The sequence below is a fragment of the Lemur catta genome, chromosome 14, assembly GCF_020740605.2.
Source record: "Lemur catta isolate mLemCat1 chromosome 14, mLemCat1.pri, whole genome shotgun sequence".
NCBI lineage: Eukaryota > Metazoa > Chordata > Mammalia > Primates > Lemuridae > Lemur > Lemur catta.
The window spans coordinates 13,199,279-13,221,699 of NC_059141.1; the positions used below are offsets into that span (position 1 = coordinate 13,199,279).

General features: G+C 45.2%; 1 protein-coding gene across 26 annotated transcripts in view; it reads left to right on the forward strand.

The window, feature by feature from the left end:
- ABLIM1 (actin binding LIM protein 1) overlaps window positions 1-22,421 on the forward strand; it is a 284,900-nt gene that overhangs the window by 111,446 nt on the left and 151,033 nt on the right. The window contains exon 1 of one of the 26 annotated variants that reach the window (XM_045568901.1): window positions 4,156-4,635. The exons of the other annotated variants lie outside the window; for them this stretch is intronic. Coding sequence (XP_045424857.1) covers window positions 4,620-4,635 — 16 coding nt within the window. The 5' untranslated portion in view covers window positions 4,156-4,619. Of the gene's footprint in view, window positions 1-4,155; window positions 4,636-22,421 lie in introns of those variants that run through there. 26 annotated transcript variants of the gene reach the window in all.

The window sequence follows — 22,421 nt, forward strand, 5'->3', positions numbered from 1 at the left end:
GTGGACTCTTTATAGTGAGCTTTATATATACCATAGAAATTTTTGTCATTTTCTTGAGCTACAACCTATTGCTTAGGTCCAAAGTCAGAACTGGCTTTTGAAAAGGGACACGATGAAGTTTGGGTAAAAACACAAAATAATTGCACTTTCAGAACTCAAGGAAAAGGACTTTGCTGGGCATTGATTCTGTGAGATTCATATGGAAAAAATCCTGAGAATCGTCAGTTCGGGACATGAGCATTAGTAGGATCAAGAGGGCTCAGACATTTAGGAATTTGTCTTGGACGGCAGAAAACTTTGGAATCACCACTTTCAATAAATTTTCATTAAGACCGCAGTGAATGTCAGGCTGGTTGTTATTTTGGCCAACTGAGAGCGTAGGATTATTTTTCAGATGCAGTGGCACGGTCTATAGCTGCTTGTAAATCTCAGTTTATCCTCCTGCTTTGCAAACCAGTCTATTAGTCAGTGGCCTATTAGCCAGTCACTGAGGGAGCTGCTGCAGCTCAGGCCTCATCCCCAGGGAATCTGAGTCGTCTGCAAACCAAACTCTCGGGGGCCTAGTAAAGTGTGAAACCGTCTTTGCCTTCAAGGAGCTTACAACCTAGTTGTAGACATGAAGCCATTATTACAGCAGGGTAAGTCAACCCCAATGGTTTGTGCTTCTTCATGTGCTGCCTGTGACACATGTGTGGCTATCCTTTTATTATACTCATCAAGAAAATGTTTAAATAAACTAATAAACATAGACACTTTCTGGGCATCTATACCATGTCAACAGTCTGCCAAACGCTAGAAACAACCCAACACACCAACACAACTCGATTTGGAGGGAGGAGGAAATATGGTTGGAAACAGATCATAGTGGATCTTGAAATGCAGCCAAAGCCTTTTGAAGTTAATTTAGAAAGAAACAGGTAGCTCAGATTTGAGGCTCTAACCACAACACTTCTAAGGTCCATCCACTTCAGAGTGGCATTGGGAGCCCTCTGTGACCCCCTCCCCAGCCTAATCTTCAGCTGCTCCCTGCTCTGCACCAACAGTGCACTGGTCGATACCTTCCTGCCCCATTACCTCCGCTTACATGGCCTTTCCCTCTTTCTTCACTTGGCCAGCCCTCGCTCGCCTCCTCACCCCTCCTGGAAGCCCCTCCCAACTCCCCAGGTTGGGCTCAGCACTGCCCTGCATCTCCTTCTGTCTTAGCAACTTCCTAATCTCACTGAGCATATTTGTGTGTGCATGTCTCCTCCAGTAGACGGTAAGCACCTTCAAGGCAGTGGTTTCTCTCTTCTTGCTTTTGTACTGCCAGCCCAGTAACTGGCATGCAGCAGTTGGCCCAGAAATGCCTGGAGTGTGGTTAATAGATATAAACATTAAGATGCAAGCAAATAGAAACTCATTCTCCAAGTTTCTTTCAGCTGAATTCTGCTAGAGAGGATTTTGAGCGTGCTTTTGCTGAAGAGTCTAGCTAGAGGAGTTGAAGGATGACACCTGGACACCTGGGGTCTCGGGGCCACGGAGGGATCCTGAAATTTCCACACTCCAGGTGTACGTGCAGTAGGTGACCCACGGCTCTGTTGAGAACAAACAATAAGGAAGTGGACTCTTTCGGGGTCCTTGTTTCCAGCTGTAACATTTCCCTCTTAATTGGCATCGCCATTGAAATGATTTACGCTTGGGTTTTTGCCAAGAGTGGCTGTATGCTAACAAGCTTTTCTCTCCAACAAAACGGTTTCTGTCCTCTGGTCACTTATGGACAACACTCACTTTATTTTGTGAGTGAATGAAAAGGCAGCAGTGAGTCAGTTTGAGGGGGCAAAAAACAACAAATAAAACCAGGGTTGGTGTCTGTATTATGAAGACTTATCTCATCCGAGTGGAATGAGATTGAGATAAGGCCTTTGTAAATCAGCCCTAGAAAAAAGAATTAAAAGTTCTCCCTTCTTATGAACCATATATTTCATTTTTTTCTTAATTTATTTTCCTGCACTTCTTGCAGCTTTAACTGTAAAGTAGAAAATACCTACACTTTGCTTCTGTTCTCAAAGCTCTCAACGATTCTGCCCTAAGGCAGGGAGACAAAAAAAAAATTTTTACTCTCCCACATTCCCAAAATAACTTTAGTAATACCCTCTTTGGTTATCTCAAAATTGCAGAGTGGATGCTTTTATCCTAAAGTAGCAGTGTCTGATTGTTGGGGGGACTTTTGCCATATGACTGTTATTTAGCAACTAAATGCTGGTGACTCATTCACTTTGACTGTGGTACAGGAAAATTCTTTTCATGGAAAACACAAGAGGGGGGAAATCTCTCTGAACTACTATGTAGTATTTTCTTTTAAAAAAGGCTTCTCTGCAAATGAATAGGCACCGGCTGTTACTCTGCTAGCTTAGTCCCCAAAGCTGCCAGAGAGCCTTTCTAAACTAACTCTGTTTCTGTGCAATCTATCCACAAAGGTATACAGGTAGGTTCTGAACTGAAATAAGAGACCAGTTTGGTTAGTAAACTTAAATCTCAGACTTTTTAAAAACTGTCGTCTGAGTAAAAGAGAAATTGAACTAATGGCACTTGCAATATCTGGAACACTTGTGTATGATTGAGTTTGGACTAGAAACCACTGGTGTTTCACTGTCACATTCTAGTAGGGAGGAAGGGGCTGGGGGGAGAGGAGAGAAAGCTGTTCCCTTAGCTTTGAGCTGAATAACATGCCAGCCTTGGGGAGGAGTGCCTAAGTGAGATGCTGATGTATTTATGCAGTAAAAATAAAATAAAATAAATTCACCTGCTAGGCTCACAACACAAACTAATTCCAGCTCTCTGCAGTTGATTTTGCTTGTCAGCATCTCCTTAAAGTCTCTGAGGGTGATTAGCGGTGGGAAAAGTAGACAAGTGCAGTTTTAGCCATGAAAATTGGGGAATGTGAAGGGCTCGCCTCCTCCATGCTCTTGAACCCTGCCATCCCTCTGGACTTGAGGTCGAGTCTCTCTCATGCTTGGCTCGTATTTATGAATGAAGGTTAGAGAAGCCGCTTAAAGGCTCTTCAGTGCTTACACTCCAGCTGGCTGCTGACTTAGGAAAAACATGACCCTCTGGGGCTGCCGTGGGGGCGGGGAGCACTCTGGGCGAAGTATGTGTCACAGAAAAGACAACCCAGGGGTTGGAGGGGACTTAGCCCTTACTTACAGACTGAGACACCCAAGCTATTAATAGTAAAGCCCTGAGTCACAGATGCAGGAATGTCACAGCTGCTTGAGATGCGCTACTGTCACACATCAGAAAGCCAGCCCTGAAGGCCTGCCCACGATGAATGTGAAGGAAGGGGCATTCTTCCCTCTTCTCTCCAGCCCCACCCAGCGTAGTTTATTTCACCCACAAGCACTCTCTGAGTCAAAGAGGAGGCAGGTTGATTGACTTCATTCCTTTCTGCTCCCCTGGCTCTCTTAGACCCAACACGTTACAATATTTGCAGTAAATACCGTCTAATACTGGCTGTGCATTCTGGTTCTGAAAGATGTGTTGGCCATCTGCTGCTCTCCCTGAGTGGTGCGACGTCTGTCTTTTTGTCTCTTGCTCATCCCATTTCTCCCACATGGTGGATGTATATGACATGCGGTGGGGACCCGGCAATCTGGATTTGGGAGACAGGTGCTGGAATGGGTGGGCGTTGGCTTTGTGAACCAGGAAGTCCTTTGCTAAGGGACAGCGGGCTGTGACCCTGTGGGTCCTGCTTAGGCTGGCTCTAGACCAGGCTTTGTCCCCCAGTTGTGAGCAGGGTTCCTCCCTCACATATACGCATTCCAGGGGCTTATCTAAAAACTCCAGTGAAGCAGAGGGAGAAGGTGGAAGTCAGAATCCTCCTAAACTGCTTAAGTCAGATTTTTACTTTGAACCTGAATTGGATCCTGGATGAGAAATTGAATCCTGAAAGATCCTCTTCCCGGGGTCTCTCTGTCTCAGCCCCCTCCACCTTCCCGGGTTCAGGTAAAATATAGCAGGGAGCAGTAGAGCAAACCAAATGTCATTATTCATTATTCATGAGAAAATGAAGTTGCCACTAGAATTATTTTTCTATTTTTTTTTTTTTATTGAGGCGAATTTCACCCATGCCGTTTGCCTGAAAGCAGCTGTAGGAAGAATTGAAAGCAGCTGTAATAGGAAACTAATAAGCTAACAATTGACTAGTTTTACTTATTGAAACAGTCCCTGGCTGTCGCTGGGGGCGGGGAGTTCTCTCCTGGCAATCATTTATCAGACGCTGGGAGGGGGCCAGGGCTCGGGAGCCTTTCATAGCCCGTCCCCAGCGTGAGGGATACGAGGTGGTGTCAGTGACCAAAGATCAGGACGGTGGAATTTTGCATTTGCTACGGCAGCAGCTGTAGCGAGCGGTTTCGGCCGGAGGGCAGAGTCCCGGAGCAGGGCGCGGCCGCACGGGGCGGGCGTGGGAGCCAGGTCGTCCGAGAGGGGCGGGACTCTAGACGGCAGCCCCGGACTTCGCGAGTGGATGCGGGGGGTTCTGCCCGCAGCCTCTGCAGCCGCGGATCTGTCCGCCCAGGCGCGCTTCCACTCCCGGAGTTTATTCCCGTTCGCTTCAGTCCTGCTCGGCAGAGGACCCGGTTGCCATGGTGAAGGAGAAAGGTAATTATACGTATCGATCGATCCCGGTGCATGGTTGCCGAAGTTGGAATGGCACTGCAGGGCTCGGCACCTAACGGGGAGTGATCAATGGGAAGCCGGGCAGACATGTTCTCGGGCGGGAGTCTGTATCGTGGAGTCTGGCTTTGCGCTGAACCGAGGCTTCATTAAGAACCTTTCATTCAGCCGCGGCGTCGGAAGCACATCCTATTTCTGGAGTGTTTGCACAGCTGAGCTCCGGGGTGCGTGTCTTTTTAGATTGCTACTGCATTTTGAATTTTGGGGTGTGTTTGAGACTTGCCTTCCTGCCCCCATCCGGGCCATCGTTCCCTTCCTCACATACTACCTTCCAATTAATAAGTTAATTAAGATATTAGATGAAAGGTTCCTCCCTACCAGGGCTGGGCTGAAAGGAGATGCTTTTCAAAGGTCTCAGATGCTCTGCCCTTACAATCTGTCATTTTAGTATTATCCCTAATCACTCCACCAAACACCTTAAAGGTGCTGCAAATGGCAAAGGGAACAAAATCACATCAGAAGGAGAATGCTAAGAGGGAGAGGGCCGGCGTGCCCTGCACAGGTGTACTTTATGCACTAGGCGTGGTCCTGAAGTGGAAGGTGAATCTTTCAGAATTGAATTACAGTCTAAATTATTCGTTTGTCTGGGAAATGTGAAAGAATCCAACAGTGCTTGGTTTTAATTATTCAAATAGCATATAAGTATATCTTGTGTTAAAGTGAAATGTTACAGAATAAAGAGAGAAAACTGAAAGCCCCTCATTCATACCTTGTCAACTTCAATTCCTCTCTCTCTCTAGTAGTAAAATTGTTAATGGTTACTGTATATCTTTCTAGACCAGAATAATAGAGATACATAGAGACAGACATATGAGTATAAAAATGGGATCATTCTATGATCATTTTTCTGTAACTTGATTTTTTTTCTCTTAATATGCCTTAGGGATCGTCACTAAATGACTTTATAATGTAAATAACCAGCCTTTAATTTTGCTTTCTGGTACACTTGGATTTATTGTTACATTTTCTTACCGTAGGGCGTTCTTTTCTCCACAAACACAGACATCTGCTCTTTCAGGGCTGTCATGAACCATTTCAATGACTTCGCTACATCTACTTTCTCTGAAAGCAACTGTAGGGAATAAATTTAAGATGAAAATGCTGAACTCAAGTTGATCCGTGTTGCTAGAAACTCAGTTTGGTTTTATTGCACTAATGAATGGTTTGAGATACAAGATCTTGAGAGCATGACAGCGTTAAGGCTGCATCTCAGGACAAAGAGAAACATGGTTCTGCTAGAGCCACTCTGCTCCTGTGGATGTTTAATAATCACATGCTGTAGCTTTGGCCTTTCAGTGTGTAAATGGTGACTGAGTGAAATGACTTGGTGTAAATAAAGGTGCTTCTAATGAATGTTTCCTCTCTGAGGTGCTTCCAGGAGCCTTCAGTACCAAATACAGATGTTGACATTGAGTAGAATTCAGGTGTCTTCATTTGTGCCTCCCACCCAACTACCGCAGGCCCTGATCTCTGTCGCTAATGGATTTGAGTTTGCTTCCCCAATATGAGTAATTTATGAGTGATGGGAAAGGGGATCACAAAAGCTATTGCTTGATTGCTTGATTCTATTCCTGGGGGGCTCGTGGAAGCCCTAGACTTGCTATATATGGTGTACATCATGGATCAGTAGTCCTCAAATAGCAACTCTTTTTCTAAGTCATTGTAGACTTTCCAAAGCTTAGATTACCTGGGTTCACATTGCTTTGCATGTTAGTGGCCACTTTCTAACTGGAACACTTTGGACAGGCCACTGAGAGGTCACATACTAGTATTATCTTAACCCTTAGCCACTGATTAAAGGCTGTTCCTTTTTTATTTCGAGGTTCATGTCAGTCCACACTGCTGCCTTCCAGTTTTCTGATTGCGCTGACCTCAGCCAACAATAAACCAAGGCAGAGGTTTTTTTTTTTTTCCTTTGGCAGCTACACAAGGGCTTCCATGGAAAAAAGAGAACTTCATCATAGCCTTTAAAGAGAAGGGCACAGGGGAGCATATAGTCCAGGCATTCATCCTAGAGATGATAAAATTGAGGATCAGAAAAGGTAAGTAAATAGCTCAAGGTCACACAGCAGATTGTTGGACCAAGTACTCATTCTGCATCTCATCACAATGTACATGGATCACTGACTGCAATACCACAGTGAGTTGACAACTGCTATCTCTCACTAGACAGAGAGCCTCTTAGACGCGGTGTTGTGTCTCCATCTTTAGGTTTCCAGCGCATAGCTCAGGGTCTGCCCCATCATAGATGGTCAAACAGTCAAAACACGTTGGCCTCTTGTCAGAGCTGGGACAGAAACCTGTGTCTTGATTCTGAAACTTTCCCATCCTCTCTATTTCTTCTTGCTCCCAGAAAGATCTAGCCCCTTCCTTCCTCCTGCAGCAGATAGGAATTGCCTTAAGTAGGCCCAGGGCGTGTCCATCCTGAGCAACATGACAGGCCAGAGACAGAGTGATAGACTCTCTGCTGTGCCCACCACTTAGAGCTCACATTGGTTTGTGCTGCAGTTATTTTTCCAGGATAAAATACCTGATGTGGGGCTGACACGGGCTGCAGAGAAATGCTAGTGTGGAATGGCATTTGCCGACACCCTTTGATTCTCATTATCTTTTGTTCTCCTGCCCAGGCACCTATTCATTCCAGGCACTTATTGATTCCAGAATCTTGATGAAATGGTTATTTCTCTGCTATGTTCAAGGGTACCTTACCCTTGCTGTATCCCGTAACAAAGAAGCAAGGGAGGTTTTTGTGGGGTTATCAGTCAATATCTGTCTTCCTAAATACAGGCTCATCAACCTAAACTCTATACTCATTTAACAGCTATAATTGTCTCCTTATGTGTGTTCTAGTGCAAGTTTTAAAAACACAAGAGGGATTTATGATTTCTTTTTGTTAGAGAAAATAAGAATAAGCAAATACTAGAAATTAAGTTAAATAAGCACTCATCTCATTTAAAGAATAATGAATGATTATGGTTTCAAAACCATGTGAAAGAATAAAACTTTAGGAGCAAGAGAGACACATCAAGGTAAATAGAGTTTACATTTGGGCACATCATTGTGGTTTTGTTTCCTGGAAGCCACCTGCCACTGTTAGGTGGCCCAGCTTGCTTTGGGGATAGGGTGGTACCCAATGAAACTCCTTCCGGTTTCTAAATGGAGGGATGTGCACTTTCCACTTGACATTCACATGGGTACCTGCACGTACATATCCCCACGAGGCAAATACTTTCTCTAGAGCGGGGTTTCAACCTCAGCACCATGGAAATTTTTACAGATATAATAATTCTTTACAATTTCATCCTGTGCATTATAGGATGTTTTACAGCATTCCTGACCTCTACCCAGGAGATACCAGTAGCACTGACCTCCTACTCATGACAATCAAAAATGTCTCCAGATATTACCAAATACCCTTTGGGGATAAAAACTGCCCCAGTCGAGAACCACTGTCGTGGAGAACAGTGGAGTTCTGAGACCCCTTGGTCACAGTTCTCTGTAAGGTTTTGTTAGATGAATTTCTTGAGTACAGAGGGTGGGAGCTGTGAAAAATCCTCATGGGAAGTGAACCAGCCCACCACAGCTCCCTCCTGAAGCCTGTTAGCTTTTGGCAGAAACAGATGCTTCCAATAATTACACTGCAGAACCACCAAAAAAGGTCTTCCTCGTTTTTGTGTCTATTTCTCAGCTCATTTCAGTTGCTGAAAATGGAGTAATCGTGTTCATCAAAGTGGATATGTCTACAGAGATGTTCTATCTCGGTTCTTTATTTTCCTTCAAGATTCTATAACCCTGGTTCTGATCAGGAAACTTTCCTGTTCACTCACCATCTCCTGCATGCTCTTTCCGTGTTAGGCAAGGTGTGGGGTACTCGGGAAGGTCTCAAGGGCTTAGGAGACACAGTGGCTGCCCTAAGGTTCATAACCATCTACTGAGGAAGTAAAATAGGCTCACACATAACTCATATGAAGTAGGTATTTAGAAAGTCATAGATACAGTGCTCAGCAGGTCGAAGGTGGGAGACTTAGCTTCCCAGTGTGCTGATCAGGAAAGGCCTGCTAGAGCAGATGGCTCTTAATCTGGCCCTTTAGAGACTGGGGGTGTTTGACATGTAATAAACTGGAATGAAAAAACAATAGATTTGAGAGAAGCCACCACATTAGAATCAGTGGAACCTGACAGCAGGTGGGGTGTATGTAATGAGAGGAATTCAGAAGACAAATGATCATAAGGTTCTGAGTCCTAGTCTCCGTGTATCGGTTTGCTAGGGCTGCTTTGTAACAAAGTACCACACACTAAGTGGCCTAAACAATAGACATTTATTGTCTCTCAGTTCTGGAAGCTACAAGTCTGAGATCAATGTGTGGGCAGAGTTGGTTCCTTCTAAGGCTGCAGTGTCCAACCCCCAGGCCACTGACCAGGACTGGTACTGGTCCATAGCCTGTTAGGAACCAGCCCACACAGCAGGAGGTGAGCAGTGGGTGAGTGAGCAAAGCTTCATCTGTATTTACAGCTGCTCCCCATCACTCACATCACCGCCTGAACTCTGCCTCCTGTAGATCAGTGGAGGCATTAGATTCTCATAGGAGCGCAAACACAACTGTAAACTACACATGCGAGGGATCTAGGTTGCTCGCTCCTTATGAGAATCTAATGCCTGATGATCTGAGGTGGTGATGCTAGCACTGGGGAGTGGCTGCAAATACAGATTGTCATTAGCAGAGAGGTTTGACTGCACAGAGACCATAATGAATCCATTGCTTGCAGACTCATATCAGAACCCTATCAGTGAATGGCAAGTGACAATTAAGCTGCATCTGGTGGCAGGCTTTATAGTGACAAGTGAGTTGATGTACTTCAATTATACAGCTGCGTCTGGTGGCAGCTTTAAGTCAGAATCCGGCACTTATTTTAGTCTGTGCGTGGCCTGCCCATTATTTTATTTACCACTTCTGTCCACACCTCTTTCCCACACCGTGCACTTGTCTCACTCACACTTTTGGTAAGCCCAAGCTAACCCTAGCAAAAATGAGTAAAAAACAAACATCGCTGGAGAGCTTTTTTGAAAAGGGGGAAAGACTCAATGATGAGACAGCAGAAGACTCTAAGACTCCCAACAAAACGAAAGCTGCATTTAAAAGAGAATACCAAGAGTCCTATTTAAATTACAGGTTCATTGCAACAGGTGATTCACATTTTCCAAGCTCGCTTTGTGTAACACGTGGTGACCGGCTATCCAATGAAGTCATGAAACCTTCAAAACTGCTTCACCACATGGAGACCAAGCACCCTGCATTAAAAGACAAGCCTTTGGAGTTTTTCAAAACAAAAAAAAAAAATGAACATGAAGAACAGAAGCAATTATTGAAGGCCACCACTTCATCAAATGTGTCTGCACTGAGATTATCATTCTTAGGGGCTAAGCGCATTGCTAAAGCTAAGAAGCCCTTTACTACTGGTGAAGAGTTGGTCCTGCCTGCTGCCAAGGACTTGTGCTGTGAACTTTTAGGAGAGCCTGCAGTTCAAAAGGTGGCACATGTTCCTCTTTCGGCTAGCACCATAACTAGACAAATTGATGAAATAGCAGAAGATACTGAGGCGCAATTTTTAGAGAGGATTAATGAGTCACCATGGTACACAATCCAGGTTGATGAGTCTGTAGATGTTGACAACAAGGCAACAAAGCTTGTTTTTGTGTGGTATGTTTTTCAGGACGATGTGCTTGATGGTATGTTGTGTGCACTTTTGTTGCCACCCAACACTACAACTGCAGAACTATTCAAGTCTTCGAATGATTACACATGAGGAAAAGTGAATTGGTCGTTTTGTGTCAGTATGTGCACGGACGGAGCCGGCTTTCTGGTTTCACTACTGGGGTCGAGGAAATCACTTCTGAATGTGACTCTGTGCACTGTGTCATCCCTAGAGAAATGCTGAGTAGCCAAAAAATGTCACCTGAACTAAACAACATTTTGCAGTATGTAATTAAAACTATCAACCACATTGAAGTACATGCTCTGAACTTAGGTCTGTTCTCACAGCTCTGTGAGGAGACGGATGCAGAGCACACCTCTTCTCTTACACACAGAAGTGGGATGGCTCTCTAAAGGTAGGTCACTGGCCAGAGTTTTTGAATTACGAGAGCCACTCCAGAGATTTCTTTTAGAAAAACAGTCACCACTGGCAGCACATTTCAATGACACAGAAAGGGTGGCAAAACTTGCTTACTTGTGTGACATATTCATCCTGCTCAACGAACTCAATCTGTCACTTCAGGGGAGAATGACAACTGTTCAGTCGGCAGATAAAGTGGCTGCATTCAGAGCCAAACTGGAATTATGGGGGCGACAAGTGAACATTGGGATAGTTGACATGTTTCAAACATCAGCAGAGGTTTTGAAAGAGACTGAGCCAGGGCCTTCTTTCTCCCAGCTGGTGCATGATCACGTAGCTCAGCTTTCAAAAGAGTTGGAGCATTGCTTCCCACCCACAAAAGACCCCCGAACTGGGAAGGAATGGATCTGTGACCCATTTGTGAATAAGCCAGGTGAATCAACTTTGTGCTAGAAGAGGATCAACTGCCTGAAATCGCAAATGACGGTGGCTTTAAAAATATATTTCAGAAAACTTCAAATCTCTATACGTTCTGGATTAACATCAAGGCAGAATATCCTGAGACTGCCACAAAAGCACTGAAAAGCCTGCTTCCATTTCCAGCATCCTATCTCTGTAAGGCAGGGTTTTCTGCAATGACAGCAACCAAAACGAGATTACAGAGTAGACTGGACATAAGCAACACACTTCGGGTGTCACTGTCTCCCATCACCCCCAGATGGGACCATCTAGTTGTAGGAAAATGAGGTCAGGGCTCCCACTGATTCTGCATTATGCTGAGTTGTATAATTATTTCATTATATAGTACAGTGTAATAATAATAGAAATGCAGTGCACAGTAAATCACAATAAATGTAATGCGCTTGAATCATCCTGGAACCCCCTCCCGCCCAGGTCCATTGAAAAATTGTCTTTCATGAAACTGGTCCCTGGTGCCAAAAAGGTTGGGGACTGCTGTTCTTAGGGCTGTGAGGAAGAATCTGTTCCGTGCTTCTCTTATAGCCTCTGATGGTTTGCTGGTAGTCTTTGGTGCTCCTTGGCATGTAGAAGCATCACCCCATCTCTGCCTTCATGTTCACAGTTCATGTGTTCTCCCTACATGCATGTCTGTCTCTGCATTTCCCCTATTATAAGGACACTGTCATCATGGACTAGGGTCCACCCTAATAACCTTGTTTTTATCTTGATTGCTTCTGGAAAGACTCTCTACAAATAAGGTCACATTCTGAGATACTGGGAGTTAGAACTTAAACATATGAATTTGGGGCAGAGAGGGAGATGCAATGCAACCCATTTTCCTTAGACTTTGGTGTCGAATATGGATGAGGCTCGGGAAGGACTTGGGAGGAGGAGCAGATGGGGGGTGGGAGAGAGTTGCTAGTTGGGGGGAGAGAGGATGTGGGTGGGGAAGGGAAGACGTGGGTGGGGAAGGAAGATGAGCTCAGCTCTGTAAACCTTGAGCCAATGTTGGGGGTAAAGGACCAGGGGGTGATCTGTATACACTTACTAAAATCTAAAGGAAGACAATATTAGAAACAGTTTTCGCTTTCCTCTGCGGGTACTTCAGATGTTAGGCTTCAGTGAGAAGCCAATACCACGCCCTTCTGGTCACAAGCTGCTGTGTCCGGCATCCCTTACAGTGTGGCAGTAGCCCCTGCCTGCCACATCTGAAGGCCCCTGCATTCTTGCTCTTGGCAGCTCCTGAGAACAGTGGTGTACCATGTCTCAAATGTGACCTACAGGCTGGCACCAAAGTCATCCTCTTAGTTCATTGAATCATCATTTCCCAGCTCAAAACCCTAAATAAGTAACAGCCTGAAGTTCAAAGCTTCCTGCTTATCATGCAGGGTTCTCCCCGAGTCCCTAAATTACCTTTTCCCTACTCCCATCTAAATAAATGTCCTTCTAAGCCAATCTTGTTTTAATTTGTAGTATTAGTAAATCTGTCAGTGATTGAACACATACTAAATGGCAGACTTTGTGTTGAGAGCTTTACATACGTTGGCTCTGATCTTCTAACCCATGGAGGTCAGGGTGTTCTCCCCTACCAGGTGAGGGCCCGTGAGAGTTAGCAAACTTGCCAATGCTCACTTAGCTACAGTGTAGAAGAGCTGCATTTTCTACCCAGTTTTCTACCTCTCTGGCTCCCAAACTCGTGCTAATTGTACTTCCATCCCCACCCTCCCCTTTTTCCTTTTGAATAATCATGGAGCATCTTCCTCCCCAACCTTGGCCATACTGCCCCGCCTGCCCTCATGAGAAACACATATATCCTCCTTGCCTTATCAAAGACCTGACTCAAGTTCTGCTTCCTTATAGAGCTCCTGAAAGGCCCACCCCTTCTGTGAATTCTTCTAGAATTACTCTGTGCACCCAAGTAAGCGCAGAAGTGAAACAATTGTCACTTGTGCAATTTAAGAGTGCGCTCTGTTTCTCCTCAAGTATTTGTTGACTTCATATATGGTCTCATAAAACAACCTTTAGAGCTGTGAAGTGTTGTTGCCTCTCATGGTATCTGCTCCCCCCTTTAATCCCACTCCTCCCCAAACACACCCCCACGCGGGCACTGCCCACTCAGGCTCGCAGCCTCCTCATGTAATCAAAACCCACTTCTGTTCCATCCTCAGGGAAGTCTGAGAACAGTAGGTCTTTCATTGCGATGTAATAATTCCTCATGTGTCTGGCAACTCCTGAGTTGCTTCCCAGGCCACTCCTCCATCCAGGTGGATGTTTAATGCCCCACCCCACCCTGCTCATGGACATGTCTAGGTTCTTCATCTTTTCCTTCAAAAAGCCCAAGCTTTTTAAGGGGACACCAACAACAAGGACGTTTCCTAAGTAAGGTCTAAAGGGAAGTTATGGATTAAAGGAGACGCCATGAGGCTATGAATTTCCGAATGAATTGTTTGGTCAGTGACTTATTCACACAACTTAATTGTGAACTTCCCGTCTTTGCGGGGGAGGGGAGCTCCAGTTGTTGTCATCATGCTCCACTTGAGAGAAAGCAATCCGCTTGTGAATTGCTCTTACTTGTTTTATAAATGAAGGTGCTGCTCTTACCATTAAGTATGGCTCTGCCCAGTTTATCTTCACTCCAGAAGGGCTGTCTGAACAGTGGGATTTCCAAGGCTAAGGCAAAGGACTTCACATGTTAAAAACAAAAAAAATTATAACACATCCCCTGCCCTCTTGAGGGCAAATTTGGATGAGAAGCATGAAGTCAAGAATATGTAGACAGTGGGCATCTAAAATGGAGGTGGGACCTCATCTATTGTTAGCTACTCCCAGACTTTGGGAGGTCACCCTGCCTCTTGCCTTTCCCATTACCTGGCCAAGTGACTAGGAAGAATGAGCCACCTGTATTGCATCACAGAAACCTTCTTTTAAAGAACAAGTTGACACTTCCAAATTCCTGCAGAAGACATACTATGGGAGACTCACCCTACCTAGAGGAAAATCTTGGCATCTGACTCACTTTGAGGAGGTGGCTCTCTTTGTCATCCTATTCATGGCCCCCAACCATGTCCGGGGTGGGCAAGAAAGAAGATCCTGTTATTGTTTGCTTCTCATACGCCAACGTCAAATGCTGAGTGTTTTCCTGAGCCAGCATTAAAGAGCCAGAGGACTTTTCAGAAGGTTCAGCAATCAGTGAGTGGTGCAGGATTTCTTCCCATTGTGGTTGAGCTCCCTCTGGGCACGCCACAGTAGAAACCAGCCCTGCTTCCCATTGCATTGTGTGGTCGTCTGATGGTGACTCATACTAGGAGGTATGTTTATCCCAAACTGGCAGGAGCTGCGTATTCAAGGGCAAATTTTGTTAACAGTGGGGAGAGCGAATATTTGTTATGCATGACCTCTTTTCTCTGAAACATTGTGTTTGTGCTCAGACTGACATGATTAATGCTATTATGGTCCAGTGTGCCCTGGGGGGCACAGGGGTGAGTTTGTGTGTCCCATTGCAATCAAACAGGCTGACTTGTTTGAATACTTGGATTTAACCATGAAGAGTGCTGGCTTTTAAAATACTTCCAAGGAAATTACTATCTCAGACAGTGGTTCTTAAATTTCCACTGGCATCAGAATCATCTGGAGGGCTTGTGAAAACCCAGATTTCTGGGGCCCCGCCCCCAGAGTTTCTGATTCAGCAGGTCTGGGAAAGGGCCTGAGATTTTGCATTTCCAACAGTTCCCAGGTGATATTGATGTTCCTGATTCAGGGACCACGCTCTGACACTGGGTAGGTCATCTGTGATTTCTGTGAGTAATATTACCAGCCCTACAGGTAGCTAAATCAGAATTTTTATATATAAACAGCCTTTCCATTCCCTTTTGCAAACTTACTCTTGCTCACGATGCACAGATGACAAAGAGAAGGTAAAGGACAGGACATCACTGTCACTGGGGCTCTCCTGCAGTGTAAGAGGAAGTCTGATTTCCTAATGAAGCAGACTTTCTGTGAGAGCCGAGTGGCCAAGAAACTGCTGTCGGTATATAATACTGGGGGTGCAGAGGGTGGGAGGAAGTTGCAAGGTACTTTCTCATGGGGGTAAGTTGGTACTCAGCCTGGCTTGGGGAAGGTGGCTTTAAAGTTAAAGTGAAGTCACAGGTGCACTGTTCTCTAGTCATCAGTTCCCATTTCTACAAGTCTTAGGTGAGCGTGTTTACTGAGGAAGGCAGAGCTGTTTGGAACTTGTTGGTAAAAGTTCATTAGCTATCTTGGCTCACAAAGTCTACCATTCCCTCTTTAGTCTTTGAGGAATTAAAATGTATTATCCAAGCTTAGAGTGTTTCATTCACTACCACTATACAGTGTTTACTATTCATTTTGTGAAGTGGATCATCGTAAAGGTCTTCATCCTTGTCATCTTGACATTGAGTAGGCGGAGGAGGAAGAGGAGGGGTTGGTCTGGCTGTCTCAGGGTGGCAGAGGAAAATCTGGGTGTATGTGGATGTGCACAGTTCAAACCTATGCTGCTCACGGATCAACTGTATACTGTCTATATTCCAGTATTCTGTATTTTTTCTTTTGTTTCTGTTGTTCACTATTTGAAACATTCTGAGAAAGGAGAAGTTTAAGAAGAATTAAGAAGAACAATGAATGGTGGGGAAAAGCGAGGTTATTCCTCACTGGAGTGTCTGATGGGGAATGGGAGAGAGGGCTGAGTACCCCTCTGAAAAGTGTCAGGGCCTGTGGGTACCTGGGTCCATGGAGGGTCCTATAAGTGACACATGAACTAGATGGGGGTTCACCGACTGCTGTCATTCAGAATGGCCATGGAGGAACAGGGTTTTAGGACTATTAGCAGGAATGATATGTGAGGGACTAGAGCCCAGTTATGCTGAGCACTATAAGGAGAGTGGGAGCCCCTCTGTTCCTGCTCTCCTGGAAAATACCATCACTTCTGCATCATGTAGAGGTCCCAGGTGGAAACTCAGAAATGGCAATGAGACATTGCCAAGGGCTTCCAGTAGTGGTCTTGATCACATCACAATCTTATTGAGGTCTATTATCTTCAAGGCATTTCGGGGATAATCTGATACACTGAAAAGTTCCTACCTTCAGTGGGTTAATGAGTCAGCGAGTGTTGGAGGAGCTGATTGAGAATGCATATAGAGGTGGCACCAGGCAATGGAAGGTGGGATATAAACACTATTCCGTGGGGGTTCAAAGGAAGGAAGAAGCACTGTCACAAGGGAATCAGAAAAGGCTTTATGGAAAGGTGGGAGTTTAAGATTGGCCTTGAGGGGTTCTGTAAGTCTCTTGAGGTTAGGGATGGTATTTGATTCAACTTATATCCACAATACAGTGTCTGCTTTATAGAAAGCACTCATGGAATGTTGAATGTTGAATGGAAATGAATGATGTGTAGGGGTGGGGAACATGATCATACTTATTTAGGAAATGTTTCCTCAGAGCCTAACATGAGATAAGCAATCTAGATAAAGAAACAAATAAAAAGTAGTTCTTGACCTGAAAGCACTTACAGTCTAGCAAGGAATATAGACTCATAAATCTGTAATTATGATACAATGTGAAATGTACTCAATAGAGAACTATTAAAGTAATATGCCACAGGGCAGAGAATAATTAATTCTGCTAGGTGATCATGGCAGACTGGGCTTTGAAGGATGAACAGGAGTGCAGTAGTGGCTAAAGGGGAATTGAGAGAAAGGTTTTCAAATTAGTAAAACAGAAGCAGGAGATTGCAGCCTCTGTATGAGGAAATGCCACCAGCTCAGTTTGGCAGAGGCCACTGTTGGCCACATGGTATAGCACCGGACATGGAGGGCTTTGTGGGTTGCATTGAGTTGTGGATGTTTAGAACTGGGGTCATGTATACAGATGCCTCTAAGAACCAGGCAGGGCACCTAAGTGAGCAGAGCCTGGGGCAAACTGGAGAGTGTGGCCTTCCCTAAAGGGAAGAATTACTCTGTCTTCCATCCTAGGTCCCGTGGAGGGATGCAGGCCAACTTGCCAGACCTTCCAATTTTCAAGAGCAGCTACAAATAGGGATTTTTACGTAAAATCTCCAGATGCTTAAATGTTGACAAATGACTCAACTTTCTCTTTAAAAAATGATTGTGTGGGCCAACCAAAACATGTCTGTGGGCAGGACTCAGCCAAAGGGCCTCCAGATTATGGTCTGGGGTGGAATGTGGTGTTCACCACACCTACCCCAGGAAGAAATACATGTTCACACAGCAAGACCCAGGATTCATGCACATACACCTATGAATGGCTCAAATAAAAGTCACGGGAAATGATACGTACCTTTACTCTCTGCTATTTTTTCTTCTCTTCTATTTTTTTAAATATGCTCTGGTCACGATCCATTAAACTGATGTTATATTCCAGTGGGTCAAGACCTGAAGTTTAAAGCTGAGCACGGTGGCTCATTCCTGTAATCCTGGCTACTCCAGAGGCTGAGGCAAGAGACTCGCTTGAGTTTGAGGCTGCAGTGAGCTGTGATTACACCACTGCACTCCAGCCTGGGTGACAGAGCAAGACCCTGTCTCTAAAAAAAAAAAAAAAATGACCTGAAATTTGAAAACTGTTGGTTTAGACCACATATCTATACTAAGTAAACTTTATTTGGATGAAGACAGAATAAGGTGCTTCCCTGGGCAATCCTGAGTCCTGCTGTTATTGTGCTAACAGGTACGTTTTGGTTAAGTTGGGTTTCTCCATTTGCGACTGGAACGTTTTGACAAAACAATTTCTGAATCATTCACTTATCACTTTATCCTAAACAGAAGTTGGCCAGAGTTTTAGTGTCCTCTGTTTTGAGTGCTTGATACAGAACTGCCCCAGCTGCTAAACTGAGTAAAATGCTGCTTGATTGAAGTTTAGTGGAACGTCCAAAGAAAACCCCCATAGAGGCCATGTCAGCTTCCAAGCCTGGTATTTCTGGAGTTGCTTTTCCACTTGGGATCACTTTTCTCTGTGAGTCTGGTTCCCCACTTTCTGGTCACCAAGCTCACCTGGTTTCTTTGCTTTTGCATCACAGCCAAGGAGAGAGGAACAGGGGCTGGGCTGGCCGGGCATCCTGTGCCATCCCGCCTGCCAGTGACCAGCTCTTCACCGCCATTGCTGGGCATCATGTGCTACCCGGCATTCATTTTTGACATATTAGAGCTTTTCCAGACAAATTATAATTTAAGGGCTTTGGAGAGAGTTCACCCCTCCCTTAGGAATGTCATAGCCAGCTTGCCAGGCAGCAGGAAAGGCTTAACCATGCCTTGGTTCAGGGCATGTTTGTTATCGCTCCTGTCTTGACTTAGAAGCACCCTTGCAACATACGACAGGATTCAGAAAGAAGTTGGACTTTTGCAACAGGAGCCCAAGAGTGGCTTCTCACCATGGGAAGAGGCAGATAGGGTGGAGACACCCCAGGGAAGGGGCCGTGCCTGCTGAGAAAGCCGCAGGACCACCGTGAGGCAACACTAATGTGGCAGTTTGGTATGATAGGTAGACAAAGAAGCCATGAATCAAGCCACCAAGGCCAGCCAGAGAGTAGGCAGCCAATATGATACTTTCAGAGCTGGGGGGCGAGTACGGTGCAAGACGACCAGGAGCGGTGTTTGGAGACGAGAGTGGAAGGCACCTTGTTTGCAGGGCGTGTGCGTTGCCTCTTCAGAGCACTGTTCTCGCCTGAGCGTGGGGCAGCAGCCTCTGGAGTTGTGCGGCCACAGCTGGCACAACTCTGGTCTTTACCCAGCGGGTGTGTTGCCAGGGAACAGATGCTGGGATTGCTATCAGGCGAATCCACCTCTGCCTCTTCCCAGAGGACAGAGAGCCAAGCTCTTAACCTGTCTGAGAGTCAGGGTTGGTTTTCCATTGAAAATGCCCACTTTTCTCTCCAAGTGTGGAGGTTTGATAATTATCTGATAAATCTGAGCATTGGAGAGAATTATTAGGAGATCACAACAAAAATTGATAGCAAATAGGATGTAAGGCAGGTGGGAGAAAAGGAAATGATTAAACTCAAGAGAATAGAAAAGTTGTTCAAGAAAAGGAATCAATTCATAGGATGAACTGCAGAGGCTAGTAGAACAATAATTACCTTCTCAAAGTGTAGAGAATGTAACTAGGATAGAGTATACACACCGACCACAGATTTAACCAAAATTTGTGGTGTAGGCATATTGGTGAGAGCTGGATCCTCTTCTACAGGAGTAGGATGGTAATGATGATGGCTGAGTTGGTCTAAGCATAGTGTTAAGAAAAAAAACACCAAAAGTTGAGCACGTTTGCATGCAGGGGATGGAAGGAGTGAGGTAGGCAATTGCCATCATGCATTTAAGCATTTTTGTTTCTTATGCATATGAGCCTATGGGTTTTTTAAACTTCAGTGGAGGAAAACCCTACTACCTACTCCATATCTTTATTGTGAGGGTTAAATGAGATACTATGTGAAAACATCAAGGTGACACCTGTCATGCAGCAGATGCTTAATCAACATTAATGAAGGTCCGTTGATCCATGGAGTTTATGTAAGTAGCCGCGTAGGTGCACAGCCCAGGGCCAAAGGACTGGCCCAAGGTCCCTTGCAGATAAAATAAGACTAAGATGGAGGTGGTGAGAGGAACTAAATTTGCAACTAGTCAGAGAGGCAGTGTCAAACTGCCCTCAGCTGGGATTTTCAGAGCCTGAACTTGCGAAGCCCTTCCCTGTAGTATGTGTCCATCTCTTTCTCACCTGCCCCTTGTGGTACAGTTGTTGTTCCTTTGCCTTGGTGGCTTTGTAAACTTATCCCCTAAGCCTTCGGGATGTTATGGGTTTGCCTAAAAAGTAAGTTATGTTTATAAATAGAAGCTCTGCGGCCAGACTCCCTGGGTTCGAATTCTCTCTCTTCCTTTTACTAATTGTGCAACCTTGGGCCAGTCACTTAACGTCAGTGTCCTCATCAGAAAATAAGGACAATAATTGTACCAATGTTAGAGGGTTATTGTGAGAATTGAATCAATTAATACATATGAAGCATTTAAAACAATGCTGATACACAGCAAGCCCTGCTAATTGCTATTACTGCCGTTACTGCTGTTATGCCTCTTGATTGAATAAAATCTGGGTCCATGTTCAATGATATGAGTTTAGTGATCAGATAAGTTTTGGGACCCGGGAAGGTAGAGCTGATAGGTGAGTTGAGGAACTAAGGAAAGTCCACCCATTTCCACCTCACTGTCTCTTCACACTTTGCCTCCAGCAGAGCAAGGCTTTGTAATCTTGGCATGAACTATATGCCAGGACCCCATGAGTGGCTTTCTGTGGTGTAATTCCCACTGTCCTGTGATAGAACGTCACCCAGGAATTTTGCCTGTTGGGTTCCTGGTGCCCGCATCCCTCAGTAGCAAGCTGGAGACTCTAGTTTGTCGTTATGCAGAGGGATGAAATGAGGCATCTGCTGACGATTTGATGCAGGAATGTGTGGCCCCAGGAGAACAGTGGTTTTAAAGCCTTTGGGGCTGGCAGCCAGGTGTGCTCAGGAGCCCACTGGAGGGAGCAGCGACCCCTCTGCAGCAGTGCCTGCTGGCTGTTCCCATCATCATGTCCCGCTCTGAGGTCATTTAGCTTTTCCAAGGCTCTGGTGCCACCCCAACTCCTCCCTGCAGGCCAGGTCAGCTGGAAATTGTGCTGCGCTGTGTGGTTCTCATTCAGGGAGCTTAGCCGGGGTGGGTTTGAGACTGGTCCATCAGTTAGCTCACTCCTTCAGCTTTTGTTTTTTTTTCCTGAGTCAGAGACTTAAGTCTTTTATTTTTTGTCATCATTTGCGTTATATCGACATCATCACAACTACCTAATTGATAGATACTGTTGGTGAACCAAGGTACTTACCCAACTTTCAGTTTCACCCAGCCAGGCTGGTGTTAAAATCATGGACATACTGAACATCCATTTACAGAGCACAGACATTGTGCCGCAACTGTGCTAGACCCTCGGGACACCTTATGATGGAGAAGACAGAAAAGAAAGCAAGAAATAGAGCGTTCAGATTGTGGTAAATATAAAGAAAGTAACGGAGATGGGGGTAGCAGGGAAGCTGGGAGATGCCTTTACTTAGGCGGTTCGGGGAGACTCTCGGAGGAGGTGACACAGGAGCTGCTTGAGGGTGAGACAAGGAGGAGGAAAAGGTGCCAGCCTCAGAAATAGCTGGGAGGAGTCTTCCAGGAAGGGAAAACAGCACCTGGAGATCTTGAAGCATTAAGAGCTGGAGCTTGGGAGGAAGCGGAGAGAGCGTGAGAAAAGCTCAGAGCAGTGGCGGGGCCAGGGGCATCCGGGATGGTGCGGAGAGAAGGAACAGTCTGCTCAACTGTGTCCTTAAAAGATCATGCTGGTTGCTGTGTGGCAAAGGGATTGTACAAACGAGTTGAAAGTCCACACTGTTTGAAGATACAAACTGCTTGCATTCTTGATAACCGTGCCCTGAACCTCTCCCAGCACCCTGCTTCCGCGAGTGCTCAGTTACTCATAGGCATAGCCTGTTGTCTCTAATTTTCTGGCAGTTCTCTGGTGCTGCCACTGGTGTTGACATACCTCTAGGCAAGTCGTGTTTGTGAAAACTCCGGGTCTGATGACATCTCATTCAAATTTTTTATATCTGTCTTTTTATGGGCTCTTTCGCAAGAGGGAAGCAGAGATGAAATGATCACAAGGATGTTTTGTTGCGATGTGCTGGCGAAAAACACATATAATCCAGGGAGGATTTCATGCATTAATAAGGTGTGAGATATATAGAGGGTGCTGGGTGATTCTTATCTGTTTATGTGTATACAATTGTTCCTTCTCATTGCTATGCAAGTGTTGAGAAGCTGAGATTTCTCAGATACTAATCAAACCTGCTGTTTAAACTCTGTAGAGATGGAAAGATTAGTGGTTACCTGGGAAAGGGAGTGGGGAGTAGAGAGTGACTGCTAATGAATTGGGGTCTCTTTTTGGGGTAATGAGAAAGTTCTAAAATTAGATTGTGGTGATGGTTTCATAGCTGGGAATATACTGAAAACCGTTGAATTGTACACATTCAGTGGGTGAGTTGCGTGATGTCTGAATTATAGCTCAGTAAAGCAGTTAAACCTGCTGCTTGCAGCACTATGGGTGCA